The sequence below is a fragment of the Impatiens glandulifera genome, chromosome 1 (genome assembly GCF_907164915.1).
Source record: "Impatiens glandulifera chromosome 1, dImpGla2.1, whole genome shotgun sequence".
NCBI lineage: Eukaryota > Viridiplantae > Streptophyta > Magnoliopsida > Ericales > Balsaminaceae > Impatiens > Impatiens glandulifera.
The window spans coordinates 153858912-153875374 of record NC_061862.1 but is presented as its reverse complement, the minus strand read 5'-3'; the positions used below and the strand labels follow the sequence as shown (position 1 = coordinate 153875374).

The 16463-nt window shown below is 30.9% G+C and overlaps 2 protein-coding genes across 2 annotated transcripts; one reads left to right on the top strand and one right to left on the bottom strand.

The window, feature by feature from the left end:
- Positions 1-2948: 2948 nt before the first annotated feature.
- Positions 2949-3944, top strand: LOC124920240 (transmembrane protein 205). Its single transcript, XM_047460685.1, has 3 exons — positions 2949-3192; positions 3276-3495; positions 3584-3944. Exons 1-3 carry the CDS (start codon positions 2987-2989, stop codon positions 3797-3799), a joined length of 642 nt encoding a protein of 213 aa, XP_047316641.1. The 5' UTR covers positions 2949-2986; the 3' UTR covers positions 3800-3944.
- Positions 3945-4088: 144 nt separating this feature from the next.
- On the bottom strand, positions 4089-6242 carry LOC124911836 (phospholipase A1 PLIP2, chloroplastic-like). The gene is made up of 4 exons (XM_047452365.1): positions 5799-6242; positions 5235-5726; positions 4728-5144; positions 4089-4585 (listed from the first exon to the last, which is right to left on the bottom strand). Exons 1-4 carry the CDS (start codon positions 6240-6242, stop codon positions 4097-4099), a joined length of 1842 nt encoding a protein of 613 aa, XP_047308321.1. The 3' UTR covers positions 4089-4096.
- Positions 6243-16463: the final 10221 nt, after the last annotated feature.

Genomic DNA, 16463 nt, shown 5'->3' with positions numbered 1-16463 from the left:
CTACGCAAACTGGATCATCCTGTCCATAGAAATGAATTGGGTTTCCAGTAAATCAATTGGTTTAGCAGGCGAAAGAAAACTTGGAAAAAAGAAAACATACATATGCAAGCTTATCGACAATGACATGTGTGGAATTGGCACTGTACTGGCCAACGTCAATCCCTCCACCTTCAATGAGCTTCGCTCGTATCTTAGTGTCGAATAAACATAACAATATCAGATAAATAATGTAATTAAACGTAAGGAAAGAAGATGGTAAAATGAAGCAATTGAAGAGAGAAAAACCTTGTTTAGATTGATGGGTTCGGTTCCAAAAAGAGAAAATCGAACTCCTTCAAAAGCGGCGGACTGATGTTTGTTACCTTGTTGATTGCTTCCCAGCCTGGCCATCATTGAAGAAAGATGAACTCTGCAAACCCTAAATTGAATCACAGAGAGAGAGAGAGAGAGAGAGAGAGATTCGTGCTTTAGAAACTCGCCGGGGAAACTACTAGAGCGGGAAGGGTAAAATAGTAAATGACAACAAATATGGAGGGATGGATTTTGGCGGGAGGGAAATAAATTCAAGAAAATAAAAACGCTTGCGATTAGCGATTGGCGACTGACAGAAGGCGCGTTTTGAAATTGGGCTTGGATCCTGCGAATTTACAACCACCGACTCGCTTATGGGCCTAGGGCCTTATTCGTTTTTATTTATTTAATTGTTTTTATAACACATAAAAACAAATTAATTAATAAATAATATAAAATCAATACTAGGATGGTAGAAATGATTTACAAAACTAAAATATTTTATCAGAAGATTCAACAGTCATTCAATTTGTATATGGTCGCTTTTAAGAAAGAACTCATTTGAGTTTTTAAATGATGAGGGTTGGAGTAGACTGTAGAGCAAGCCGAACAATTAATGAAATTGTGTCAAAAAAATTTCTATCAAATATTATAAGCGATAATTAAAATTATCTTTAACGGAGGGTTGATAAGCAATGTCAAAAAAAATCTTACCAAATAATAATTGATCATATACATATATGACCGAAATAATAAAAACTTATATAAATAATGAGAAGATAAATGTAAAAAAAAAACTTAATATAAAAGATCAAATCATATGGAAATGGCATGGTCCCTTAAAAAAAAATGAAAATCAAATGGGATCATTCGAGATTTATTAGAAAGGAAATCAACACATCCATATCAAAATAGAAATGGCATGGTCCTTATACAAATTCTGAAGCTCAGAGATAGTGTTGATAAAATGATTAAACTTCAGATTTTGAATGAGAATGGAACTATGTTTTGGCATGATCCCTGGTTTGAGGATTACCCTATTAATCATAATTTTATCTCTTATTCGGATAAGACGAAAATGTCAACTGGTTACTGTCTAACAAGTTAAAAATGGGGAATGAAATAACCTTTCGAGGGGAATTCCAGAAGGTACGAGGATCCTCAATACCCTGTCTTCCTGTCATTTTAATAATTGTGAGAATTCTCGAATTTGGAGTGTTGAAAATGAATATAGGTTTGACCGCGATAAAGGGGAGGTGGTTCTATGATCCCATTTAGTGTGGTCCACGAAAGTTATTCATAGATATCAATTCATTTTGTGGTTAGCGTTCCATGAAAGACATAACATGCACGATCAAATTAAGAAGTACATGAATATCCCGGATTCCAGTTTCTTTCTTTATATGGGAAATGAGGAGACCATTGACCATCTCTTTGGGGTAAGTCTCCTTAACTTTCCAAACAAATAGATTGATATCAAGGAAATGACGATCATTAAGCCAAAGGAGACTCTAGTTCAAAAAATTTCAAGTGTTTCTTTGCAAACATTGTTTATCATATTTGGATGGAAACGAATGCAAAAGTGTTTTCAAGGGTTCGAAATGACATGGAGTTTGTTTGGAATAAAATTATCTTTAATGGAAACTCACTCATTCGAATGTGGAGGTGAATTCCCACTTGTGAAAGAAATTGGTCGATTTGTTAAAGATGAAACATTGAATATGAGAAAATCACTCTTACTTATGATTTCAATGCGCTCTAAGTTTCGTTGTTTATATCCTTCACTTTTGTTCTTATTTTGATAATTTTTTATGTTTTCATTTTGTTGGTTCATTTATTTTTTTACAAATGCGTGTTCTGCCTGAATTATGAACTCTTGTAATCCTTACCTTTTCAATCTTTTATTTATTTAATGTCATTATGTCGTTTTCTAAAAAAATATCAAATCAAATAACTCGTTATTGAAAAATGAAAGAACTCTAATTCCGATAATTTATCTGCTAAAAAGAGAACGAACACAGACTCGATAAATAATCACTAACATAATCAACAATCAGATGGTATTAACAATAAACGATTCACTAAATTTTTTTCGAAACACAAGAATTCGAGAGATGAAAAATTCAATTCAAATAAATAAAACACCTCATCACACGAAAACACAAATACCAACTAAAATATAGGTTATAAAAAGATAAACAAGACCATGTTCAATACTAAAACAAAAAAAATTCCTTTCAAATGTATCTAAACTTTTTTTTTTCTAGTGATAGAACTTGAAAGAGAATAAATTATAATATCTATCACATAATTTGTAATTTAATCCTACATCATAATAAACCATTATATTAAAAATATATTGTATTTATTCATATATTTTTATTATATAAATTATAAAAAATTGAATTACTTTAATTTAAACAATGGACAAAAAAAAAAAATCAATTACCTATCTTCAATATAAAAATTATTAAAATTGATATTTACTTTAGATAAAGAAAGTGTAGTTATATAATTAAATTATTTTTTAAATAAAATAAATTATATTTTAATTAAAAAGATGATATTAAAATAACTGTAATCTAAAATAATTAATAAAATGATTTCAATTCTAATTTTGTATCTTACTTTGTTATTATCGAATATATATATATAGAGAGAGAGAGTCAAAACTCAAAAGAAGGAGAGAGAAAAAATGGCCTGGCTTACCCGATTCGTGACAGCAGTGACGTTCTTATCAATCGGAGTCGTATTCTCGCCGGAAACCTTCGGATCAAATTCCGACGGCCAACAATCGCCTAAATTATCCGTTCTCATTAAGCTTGCTCATCTTCTCTGTTTCTCCACCGCCTGGGGAGCTGCTCTATGGGTCACTTTCATCGGCGGTATCATCATGTTCAAGTAACTATCCCTATCTCTGTTTCCATCTCTATCTCCGTCCTTTCACATCACTCAGTTCGAATTACTTGTATGTTAAACCCTAGGAATCTTCCGAGGCATCAATTTGGAAATCTGCAAAGCAAGATGTTCCCTGCATATTTCTCAATGGTCGGGGTTTGCTGTGCTGTATCAGTAGCGTCTTTCGGCTACTTACATCCGTGGAAATCGTCCTCCGTTTCCGAACGATATCAGCTTAGCTTCCTCGTTTCCGCTTTCGCGTTTAATCTCAGCAATCTTCTCATTTTCACGCCCATGACTATCGGGGTAAGTTCCTTGTTTCTAATTTGAAGAAGGGTTATCAAAATTCCTTGTCTTTGATCTGGTAATGGTAAAAGAAATTCTGAAATTGTAGATGATGAAGGAGAGGCATAAAATTGAGAGGGATGAGAATATTGGAGAAGAGATTGGTTGGTCAAAGAATAGGGAAGCTGCTAAGGCTAATCCTAAACTTGCAGCTATGAATAAGAAATTTGGGATGATACATGGTTTGTCTTCACTTGCTAATATCTTCTCTTTTGGTAGTCTGGCAATGCATTCATGGTATTTGGCAGGTAAACTCAATCTTTAGCTTTCAATATGTGAAACATTTATAGTTTGTTGCTATACTATTATGTACTTGGAAGGTAAACTCGATCTTTAGCTATCGATATGTGAAACATTTATAGTGTGCTGTTATACTATTATGAAAATAAACTTTGCATCTTGTTAACCAATCTCCCATATTCATCTATTGTCCAATTTAAGTAGCCTAAGATGGAAAGTTACATGGGTAGATATCATCCTTTCTAACACTTTTATTTTCATTAATCCACATCTATGTACAAGTAATGACAGATGCAGCACAAACTAATAGATTAATAGGAAATCACAAACTTAGTAGCCTTGATGGGAACAAAAGCAGCACAAACAGATGCTTGTGTTGTGATATAATCAAGGACAATGATTCTTTCCATGCTTGTAAAACATCTAACAAGTAGGAGGAATGTTCTTGGCTGGTGTTAATAGGCCACCAAACTAGCGGATGTGGGCTTGTTTCTGCCTTCTTCATTTCTCTTAGCTCCTGGCTGATCACTTGCCTGATACATTTCATGTAAATCTTCATGTCATGATCTCTCATAATGGTCCCGTCAGAGCCATATGAGGAGCGTTTGCTTAAGATCTCAAGTGGGTGTGGTGAATTCAAGAACTTGTACTGAGCAGTTCGGATCTTAGTATCTACCTCGGTTACATGTACCGGTTCACAACATCTTAGTATGTATAGACCACACCCCGCAGGAAGAAGATCATGACTAGGTGATAATTTCTCGCTTGGCTGCAGAATTAGAAATTCCCCCATTGGGGCATACAACAGATTCTGCAAAAAAACACGAAAAAGAAATATGTCTTTTAGCTCTAGAGAACATGCTCATTTGGAAGCAATTTCTTCATCTGAAACTAGATCTAGAAGATGTTTTCAAATGGGACTGATACACGTTTGTGGACCCTTTTCTTCTAACCTGGTTATGTAGACAAGGAAGGTTCCTGAATTTAACATTAACAGCCATGAGAAGCTTCGTGATACGAGTAGGATATCTACATGAGAATGCTCGGGGCACAATGTCTCGGTGCAGTGTAATAGCCTGGACTTGACTTCGGGGGAGTCCAAGCTCCTTAAGCAACGCGTCTCCTCCACACATGATAGATGGCGAGCCAAATGTTACAACAGGAAGTAGTGAAGAACATGGAATTTGACCTCTTACGATTAACATGAGACTCACTAGAACAGAAAGACTCCCCCCTAAAGAGTGACCCCCAAGACGGAAAGTGGCTCGGTTTCCATTACGTTTTAAGTGAAGACGGATTTCTGGTAACATTTGTTTGTAGATTCTTTTCGCTGCTTCGTAGATTCCTCTGTGGACAAGCACATCGTACCCCTAAAGAAAATACGTAAATAGTAGTAAGACAAGATATTTATAAAGCTTAGCCCACAACAGATAATTCTATGATAAGCTTAGGTTCTTTACCTCGAATTGAATTGGCTCAAATAGGAGATTGGCTTTCCATGATGCTAGAGAGTCGGAACCTTGAATGAGAAAGTATCGGGTTTGACTCTGATCATCGTCGCATATGAACCATTCTGATGTCAAATCATCTGCTAAGGCTTGCTTTACTTCCTCCTCGGAAGCAACCACGGCGGTTACTTTGCTGATTACAGTTTCATTCAGCATGTTGTTTGCTTCTACATCTGATGTTCTGTTTGGATTTGTCTTTGTCTTTGGGAAAGAGATATTTGGAATGAAGCTGATCGTTTGAGCATGAAAATATGAAGCTGCAGATGCGGCAATCTGATAACCACTTAGTTGATTCCCCATGTTCTTCAGCATTTCACCCTCAAACAATGACGAATTTAGGTTTTCTTCTTCTTTCTCATCTTCTAAGCTAGCTAGTTTCTTCTTCATCTTCTCCATTGACGACGTCACGAAACGCAGACCATGAAGTTTGAGAAGATTTCTTGGCTGCAGTAAAAACATAAAAAGTTAGCCCTTGTTTGGAGCTGAGTTGATGGGGAAGACTGGAAAATTAGAAACCTTGATGTTGGGAATGGAGTAAGTCAAGTGTCCTAAATATGCCATTTGAGCGTACAGTCTAGCTTCTGACAATGAAACCCTTCGAAGTAGCTTCGAGAATGAAGCTCTGTCAAATTCTTCTTCATCGTCATTAATCATGCAAAATTCGCACTCGCCATTTTCATTATGATCAAGGTCGACCTTGCTTCTGAATTCTTCTCTAGACTGCAAAACTTTAAGCATCCAATTCCAGGCCTTTTCTTCTTCATCTCCTGATCTCCTTCTTCTTCTTACCTCCACTCTCTTACTACCAACATCAATTAAGTATCTTTTGTCTAGACTTAGATCAGCCGGTTTGGAACTAACCGCTAATGATTTCCCAAACATGAAGGACGGTATAACAGCTATCGGAATCGGTAACCACCCTTTAACCGCGGCTGCTGGTTTCAGATACATAGTATCCATATTTTCAAATAACTGTGATCAATTGAATCTCTATTAATGTTGATAACATGTGTATCTGTTGCTTCTTGAATAACAGAACATGTCACCAACTTTGTTTGTCTCTTTCATTATCAATGTCTTTTTCTCTCTTGTTCCTCAATAGAGTTTCTTCACTGACCAAAACACCTGTTTTCTAACTTTGCGGGAAACTGTGATTGCTGCATAATAAGGGTTAGTTTGATTCGGCTTATTCCCTCTTTATTCAGTCTTAGCTTGTTAGGGCCACAATAGATGTTTGATACGTTTAATTGTACCTCCTTTAGGTGTTTTCGAGGTTTAAACCCGATAAGTCAAATAAGTGTTTTTTCCAAATAATTCTACAAATCCCGAAAAAGTAAGATCAAACAAGCTCTAGCACTAAATAAAACACTCTTCCTAAGGGGTGTTAGGGGCAACGTTTTGAATATATTAAAAATTAATGAAAAAGTAAGTTTCCGTTTAGATGACATCAAATATATCATCTCATCGTTTCCATAACAACTTCCCTTCAACCCAACAGATCTTTTCAAACCATCAAATATATTTCTGCTGCCTTCCGATCCAACACGCATTCAAGTATTATTTTCAAAACGTCGACAATCGTTACTACATTGAAAACGAAAATGATGAAAATAATACTAACCTGGATGTGGGTTGGATCGGAAGACAGAAATATATTTGATGAGACGAGAGACAGAAAAGATGAAATGTTTAGTTGTGCAATTTTAAAATATATTTGATGAGATGAGAGACAGAAAAGATGAAATGTTTAGTTGTGCAATTTTTTTAATATATTCAAAACAACGTTGTCATCATCGATTTTTAAATGGTGTGGAATAGCAGTTTTGAATCTGCTCGTGTTTGGATTGAGTGGGTTGGATCCTTTTTTAAAATAATGTGTATAAAAATAAATAATTTTGTTATACTGAAATTGACCTACATGTGAACGGATCGATTCATTTAGGATACTTGTATATAATAAAAAAATTATTAAAAACATGTTAAGAAATTAGTTATAAGATTTTATTTATTAAAAAGAGGTTATTTAAAAATTAGTATTTTATTACAATTATTTTTGAAAATTATCAAAGTAAAAAATAAAAAAAAAGTTATTTTATCTTTATTTGATAAGGAAGATTTGATTTATTTAGATATAATTAAATTAAGCTAAGAGTGGATGTAAAAGAAGGTAAAATTTTCAAATAATTTTAAATCTAAGTTAATGATAAAAAGAATGTAACAAAATTGTTTGAGAACTTTAAAAAAAATATATATATATATATTATACCAAATAAAATAATAAATATAATCTTTTGGTTATTAAGGTAAGTTATTACATATTGAAAAGTAAATAAAATAAATTAGATTCAAAATAATTTGTGTATGGGCCGTGGGCTAATGCCAACTTCTTAACTAATTCAATCCAATGGGCTCTAGCCCTATTTTATGTCCTTTACAATTTCTTTAAATTTTAAGAATTAAAGAAATCTTTCTGAAGTCTAAACTGAGTTCAGAAGATTTTTGTGATTTGACACTTTATTGACAATTTTTTTATTAGTTTTTGTTGGTAACAGATTAAGATTAGGGTCGGTTTAAACCAAATTAATTTTTCAATCAATTACATCACCTATTTCATTAATCAAAATACTAAAATATCATTTCATTTAAATTATTATTTTATATTTTATTTATATATATCAATACCCTTTAAATTTTTTACCAAAAATAATCATTATTTTCTCAAAATCATCACCCATTATTCAATTTTTCCTTCTCTTGATTTTAAAAAAACCCATAACCGAACAAGGCCTAAGAGCATAATTGCAGAAAATTAAGAAAACAACTAAATAATTAACCCACTTCTACATAAAATTTGTCACCTTCCAGAATTTCCATCCTTGCAAAGGCTTCCAACTTGGAAGCCTTGGTCATGATATCAGCTACCTGTTTTTCCGTTGGGCAATGAATCAAAACTCGATTTCCCTTTCTTTTGACAAGTCTCAAATAAAACAAAACAGTACCTCACATTAATGTGTTTACTTCTTCCAAGAACATCATCCTTTGACAACTTGATTGTCAAGACATTGTTACAAAAAGATGTAGCACACTTCTTCAATAGGAAGTTAATAGCCTTTATAATTGTTATTTGAAAAGTACAGGCTTGCAATGAATCAACTCGATTTCCCTTTCTTTTGACAAGTCTCAAATAAAACAAAACAGTACCTCACATTAATGTGTTTACTTCTTCCAAGAACATCATCCTTTGACAACTTGATTGTCAAGACATTGTTACTAAAAGATGTAGCACACTTCTTCAATAAGAAGTTAATAGCCTTCATAATTGTTATTTGAAAAGTACAGGCTTGCAATGAATCAACTCGATTTCCCTTTCTTTTGACAAGTCTCAAATAAAACAGTACCTCACATTAATGTGTTTACTTCTTCCAAGAACATCATCCTTTGACAACTTGATTGTCAAGACATTGTTACAAAAAGATGTAGCACACTTCTTCAATAGGAAGTTAATAGCCTTCATAATTGTTATTTGAAAAGTACAGGCTGCAACTGCTACAAACTACGCCTCAGTTGTGGATAATGTCACTGTCAGTTGTTTCTTAGATGACCATGCAACAACAACTTCTCCAAACAAGAAAATATATCTAGATATGTTTTTCTTATCATCAATGTCACCTGCATAATCACTGTTTGTATATCCAATCAATTTTTTTTTTACCTTTTTCATACCATATCACAAACTCCAGTCTACCCTTTATATAACGAAGAATACGTTTAACAGAGTTTAGATGAGTGTACCCTTTATATAACGAAAAATACGTTTAACTGAGTTTAGATGAAACTCAATAGGAATAGGTGCTTTCATAAACCTGTTTATCAGTCCAATAACAAACATTAAGTCTGGTCTAGCTCCCAATAATTTGCTTATAATTAGTGGAGTTTATCTTCATCCCATTTTCATCCTTAAAGAGTTTGGTTTCTGGTACCATTGGATTCCTCACAAAATTACATGGTGACATTCCAAAGTTTTCCAAAATTTTAGTAGTATACATTTTTTGACAAATAAAAGTACCTCTTTCATTTTGCAAAATTTCAATTCCTAGAGAGTATCTCATTTTCCTCAAATTTGTCATCTCAAACTCATTCATCATAGCTTTCTTAAATTAATATATCATTTCCTCATTCTTACTAATAAGAACAAGATCATCGATATGCTAACACTATCACAATATTATCATTCAAGTCAGAGGGACAACTCTTAAAACCTGCTTGAGTGAAATATGATTCGACACGACTAAACTAAGCTTTTGGGGCTTGTTTTAGTCTATATAGGGCCTTCTGTAGTTTATAAACTTTATGATCTTTTTGTAACTCTCTAGTTGCTCTACAAATATATCATCAAGGAGTTCTAGGAGTTCTCCACGAAGAAAGGCACTCTTAACATCTAACTTATACACATTCCATCATTTCTGAGCAGCAATCGCCCATATCATTATAATATTATCCCACTTTGTTGGGGGCAAATACTTCCTTGTAATTTATTCCATATTTCTGAGCATACCCTTTCACGAGTAATCTCGCCTTGTATTTTTCGATCTCTCCCAACTCATTGAGTGTTGTCTTATAGACCCACTTGACACCAATTGTTCTTGCTCCCTTTGGTAGTTCAACAAGTGTCCAAGTCTTATTCTTTACAATGACTTTCATTTCTCGATCCATGACTTCTATCCAATGTTTATTGTTTGTTGCATCTTTAAAGGAAACATGATCCAACGAATCATAAAAGGCTAGGTTGATTTCATCATTAGAGTCTACTTTTGTCAAACAATCTTTATGCCAATTTGGAGCTTTTCTCATTGTTTTGTTTGTTGAACTGGACTCATCTCATCTTCTGGAATCTGTTGTAATTGGCTAGTATCAGACATTTCTAATTCATTTTGAGTCTCAACTTCATCTTTTGTAGCTCTATCAATTTCACTATCACATTCTTCTTCCCATTTTAGTTCACAATATAATTGAATAGAACTTTTATCCCAATAGTCGTTTTCTTCAAACACCACATCTTTACTAACTACAATTTTCTTGAAGATTAGATCATATTTTACTCCAAAAATGCAGCATTGACTTCTTTTATCAAGTTTAACCCTCCTTTAATCTGGAATATGCACAAAATTAAGACATCCAAAAATCTTAAAATAACTTAAAAGATGGAGAGATGTTACTCCAAGCTTTTGTAGGTGCTTTCTTCTTTAGAGAAGTTGTGAATGTCCTGTTTAGAATGTGTACACCCCACTAAACAGCCTCTTGCCAGAAATTTTTAGTTATTCTTTTGTTTGTCGCATACTTCGCACAACATTCATGATAGTTATGTTCTTTCTCTCTATCACGCCATTTTGGTGAGGTGTATACCCATTGTCAGATGTTTTCTTATATCCTTTGATTCACAAAATTCATTGAATTCAACATAGGTGAATTCACCACCTTTATCCGTACTTAAGCATGCTAGTGAACATCCACTCTCATTCTCTACCATCAATTTGAAAGCCTTAAACATGTCAAATGCTTCTGATTTCTCATGCAAAAAATATACCCAAGTTTTTCTAGAGAAATCAATAAATGTGAGCACATACATTTTGGCACTTGTCGAGATTGGAGTTACTGGGACACAAATATCTGAATGAACCAACTGGAGTTTTCTAGTTGCTCTTAACTTGCTCCTTTCGGGCTGTTTTATTTTGTGTTGTTTTCCTGACACACAATGCACACACACTATGTATGGAGCTTTTATACTAGGCAAACCTTCAACAAGGCATTCAGACGACATGATTTGAAGACTCTTATAACTCACATGTCCAAATTTGCAATGCCACAAATAAGATTACTCTTCCAAGCTAGCTTGAAAACATGACTCCTCATTAATTGAAATTTTATCATCAATCATCACAGATGCATCAAGAGGAAACAACATGTTTGTACTCATTTTTGTTGTTAGAAATAAACTTCTTTGAGCATGATATTGCATATTTTTTCTTCAATCAAAATGTTCACTCATTCTCGCTGAGTTGACCAATGCTTAATAAATTATTTCTGGCACATAATACACACAAGAAATATCTTGTTTAATGCCTCTAGTTTTAAGCCTTATAATGTCTTTTCCTTTCACAGTTAATCTATCATTATTTCCTAATTTTAATGAATGATACCACACATATGATTTGTACATCCAAGAGTCTGAATCCAGGTTCATTCCTCTTGTCTCTCATTTGGATCTTAATAGGCCATCAACAACATTTCCTCTTCTTCAGTAAAGTTAGCATTATGTTCCCAACTTAGACAATCTCTTTGAAAGTGTCCCAACATATATGACATATGACAATTGATGCGATCTTCCTCTAACCTCTTCCTCTAACCTCTTCCTCTATTAGAATTTTGACCTTTTCTCTTCCTATATCACTTGTAACTTTTAGAAGATGATAGTCTTTTTTTTCTTTCTCTGAACTTCTGCTCATGCACAACTAACGAACTCTGAAGTTCATAAATTATCATTGTTTGAGGATCTCTTGCCTCCTCAATCGATACTACAACATAAGTGAAACGTTTAGTTAGAGTTACGAGTATCTCTTGCCTCCTCAATCGATACTATAACATAAGTGAAACGTTTAGTTAGAGTTACGAGGATCTTTTCAACCACGACTCTATCTGTCAACGTCTCTATGTTGTTTCTCATTTGATTTGTCACCACTGCAACTCCGTCTCTTCTCATTTTATTTGCCACCGCTTTAACTCTGAAAAAAATACTCCTTTATCAGTTCCCTTTCTTCATTTCCAGGACTTCAAATTCTCTTCGCAATGTATTTAGAAATGAGCGCTTAACTATATCATTTCCTCCAAATTTTCTCTTTAAGAATCTCAAACAATCTTTGACGTTCGTCGGTCGAGAATCTGTTCAAACGTTTCTCGATTTTCATCCTATAATTTTTTTTCTAAATTTTTCGATTTTAGTTGAAGTATTTTTCACTCTCCTCAGGAATTCCAGTGCTCCAAACCTCTTTTGACCTCAACAGATTTTTTATTAATTCACTCTAATGATCATAGTGAATATCATCAAATTTAGGAACTTTCAAAAGCCTTTGTTCTCCCTTCTCTTCCATTTTCCAAAAAAAATGCCTCACACTTCACTCGTGTTTACATTCAAGCTTTCAATTTGTTCGTATTTGTGTACTAGCTCTAGGGCTTGTAATCACTCTAGATGGAAGACTTAAAATGCTTTGATACCACTAAGAATCCATAATATTATTGATAACTAGTGAGGCATTTAAACCGTATGTAAACAACTATGCAGAAAAATATATTATTAATAACTAGTGAGACATTTAAATATAAACAATCATGTAAAAAATTAAAAAAACAATTAAATGACTAAGCTAATAACTAATTGTAACAAAAATTAATGACACTAACTAAAAAAATGATATTGACCAAATCTAAAAGACTTATTAACTAACATTTTTTACAAAGAAATTTTTTTTTGTTTATGTTTTCTCAATAGACATATCAATCGAATTAACTACCTTCTCATTCTCGTGTTTTAGTTATCAAACCTTTCGTAGTTCCTTTAACTAAAAATGTCGGATTCAATTTTTAAATAAAACGCCGGTAAAGTCATGACATTCAAACAAATAATAATCCTTTTTAAAAACTAGTTAAAAAATAATCTCTCCAAAAGTATATTTAAATTGATTGTTTTATTAAAATAATGATTTTACTGAAGAGTGTTTCTAGAATATACTGATATATGAGATTATTGATGACGTGGTCTTCTAGAAGAGATGGACGGTGGATGTAGAATGAAAGAGTTAGCAAGAAGCTTGGATCTTGTCGAGTTGGTGTTTTTAAAAAAAAATATATATAATCAAATATAAATTTATTAGCATTCACTCTCTTATTAATAATAAAAAAATATCTATTTTATTATTATTTATTAATACTAAAGTATTTTTATTAAAATAAACTATTACCCAACAAGCTCTTTATCTTTAGTTTTTATTTTTATTAGTTAAAAATTATAAATGTTTTTTTTATTATCAAATATTTATATAATTTATAGGGTATTAAGTTAAAGTCACTTTGAGTTCTATCTTTAATTTTTTTTTAAAATTATTATAAAATATAAATTAAGAATATTAAAAAATTCTCATACAATGCATTATAAATTGAAATAAAATAATAATAATAATATTATGTATTTAATGTTTAAAATTTTTAATAAATCACGAATAATATATTAAAATAAAATATAAAACACTTTCATTTCACATTTTATTTATTTCGGTAAAACAAAATCTTCTCACATATCTCATCACTTCGTTTTTCCGAATAAACCTCTCATTTCGTGAACTTACACTTTCACTTTGTTAAATCAAATATTTGATTCATATTTTTAACATTTAACATGGTGACCTCACACTTTTGTCAATCAAATTACTAATTTGGTTAGATTGAAAGTTTGAAACATACATATAATATTTTTAATTTTATTTTTAACCGTTTTAAGTTTATGGGCAGGTCAACCCATAATCCGACCCAAGTATCCATTTACTCTCATATATATTCAAATTAACCTCGACACAACAATTCAGACACTTCTAAAATTAAGCATTATAGATTATCATTATTAATAACAATATTCTCTAAGTATAAATTAAATTTTGAACCTAACGTTGTATAAAAATAAGTGGGCCTTTTTTAATAAATGGGAAAGGGAGAGTATATATATTTTTTGAGACATCATTTTCTCCCTATTTATTTTCTTCTAGTGGTTTCCATTATTTAAAAACAAAAACAGGAAATGACATTCTAGAAAATCAAAATTGAGCCCACATAAAAGAGAGAGACTATACATAACTTTTATTTTTTTTTTTATCAAACGTGGCTTTGTAAAAGCCATAAGAGATCAATCAAACAGATATTTATGTACGATCGGACTGATTTTTTTTTTTAATTTTATATTTTTCCTAATGAAGAGATAAATCATAATGGTAAGGAACTGTACTATTAACTACCGAAATTAAATTCTAAGTTATAGTTTAAAATTTTCAATAAAAAAAATATTATAAATATAAAACTTTAGTCTAAATCAATATTCATACAAGAAAACATTTTGGTGGGTCATCCAATTAATAACACACTTATAAATCAAATAATGATACTTGAAAATAATCAAATTATTGATTCAAATAACTCACGTATAAATCAAATAATAATATTTGAAAACAATTAAATTAATTATTCAGACCCTAGTTGCATTTTGTGTTTCATTTGATAAAAGAAGAAAATAAATAATTGTATAAAGATTGAGATTAATTAAACCCTAACTATAATACATTATCTTTTTATATTTGGATTTATCTATTGAAAGAGATTAGTTTTGATTCAAAATGTGTAACATATTCAGTTCTATTCTTGGATTTCACTGTAATTCCGAAATACAAGTACATACATACCCAATAAAACAAATTATATCAATATCAGCAAAAAGTGTCACCACTTGCTCTTTATAATAAATACACGATATTTTTAATATAATCAATTTTATAAAGAAAATAGCAGCCAACTTGTATATATATATTAAATACTATACTATATATATTATTTTAAAGTGGTTGGGATGGCTCATTTACTATTTATTAATTATATTTTCAATACAAAATATTCATTTCGAATTTTATTTAATATAGTATTAAATTATCTCTCATTTTTTGGATGAATAGTATTAAATTTCCTTATTTTATGTTATGCATGATGGTTTTAAAATAATTTTAAATAGACTAATATAGATAGATTTACCTCATGTGAATATTTTGAAAAAAATACTTTTAAATATGATTTTTTTTAATAAACTTTAAAATAAATCAGGATTAATTAAAAAAGGTTGAGCAGTGGTGTTTTAGAAAAGCTGTATTTTTTTATTTTAAATTTAAAAATTATTAATATATAAGGATAAAATAAATTTTAATTAATGAATTGAGTTTGCTGATTCAATTATTAAAAAAAAAGTAAGGAGTTGATGATTTTAAGAAAATTATAATTTGTTTGATAAAAATACTTAAAATTGTATTAATATAAAATGATAAAAATAAAATAAATTATAGATATTTTTTTAATATTTGATTAATAAATGAAGTAACGTAATTAATGAAAGAAATTATAAAATAAAGTTATTAAAATAAGAGGAATGATAAAAGGAAAAATTTGGGCTCAAATTTGTTGTTTCAAATAATATATTCTATTTGAAAGACTTATTTACCATATTCACAAAAATTAATTATTTTAAAGAATAAGTCAAAAGTAATGAAGAAAGAACGAAAAATTCACATATTTTGTGAATGTTTTGTGAAGGTAGTACAAAATGAAACATAAATTTTAGAATCGCAGATCTCATTTCCTCCGAAAATTTTGGGAGGAAAAGGAAGATAGTTGGTTGAAAAAGTGAAAAAGTGTGACGAAAGAGAGTAAAGAGATAAAAATTTTAATTTTTTTATCTAATTAAGTTGTGTAATGTCATTTTCTTTTCCAAATTCTCTCTCCCAATCATTCTCTTTTTAGTAATGTATTTTTTGGAATTTTTATTCCAAACTCAATCTTTTTTCTTTCATTTCACTCCAAACTTTATTTTATATTTTCTCATTCATTTTTCTATATAATCTATTTAAATGTAAAAATATAATCTATTTAAATGTAAAAATCGTGATTTAACTTTAAAAACTTGTTTAAAAAAAAAATAAGTCAAACAAAAATAATATCCAAAAATCAAATGATTATTTTGAAATTCATTTTTTTAGTTTAAAAGTTAATTTTATTTTTTTCTTTAATCGTCATCGTATCTTTCTCTCTCTATATATATTTCACATCACTAGAAGCTTTGAAAAATATATATTTTTTTCATTTTCACATATTCTTCCAATCTTCTAACAAAATTTAAAGCATTATGATAAAGATAATAAAAGAAACTAACTTAATATAAAAGATCATATACATACTCTTGATGAATTAAGAAAGGGTTTAATGAGTATGTGGTTTTATAAGAAGAGTATCAACGTGGGAATTGCACGCCCCGTCACGAGCTTATCGACGGTTAATAAGCCACGACAGACAAACCCGCCGCTTGTTTGTCATCGACGTGGCTCT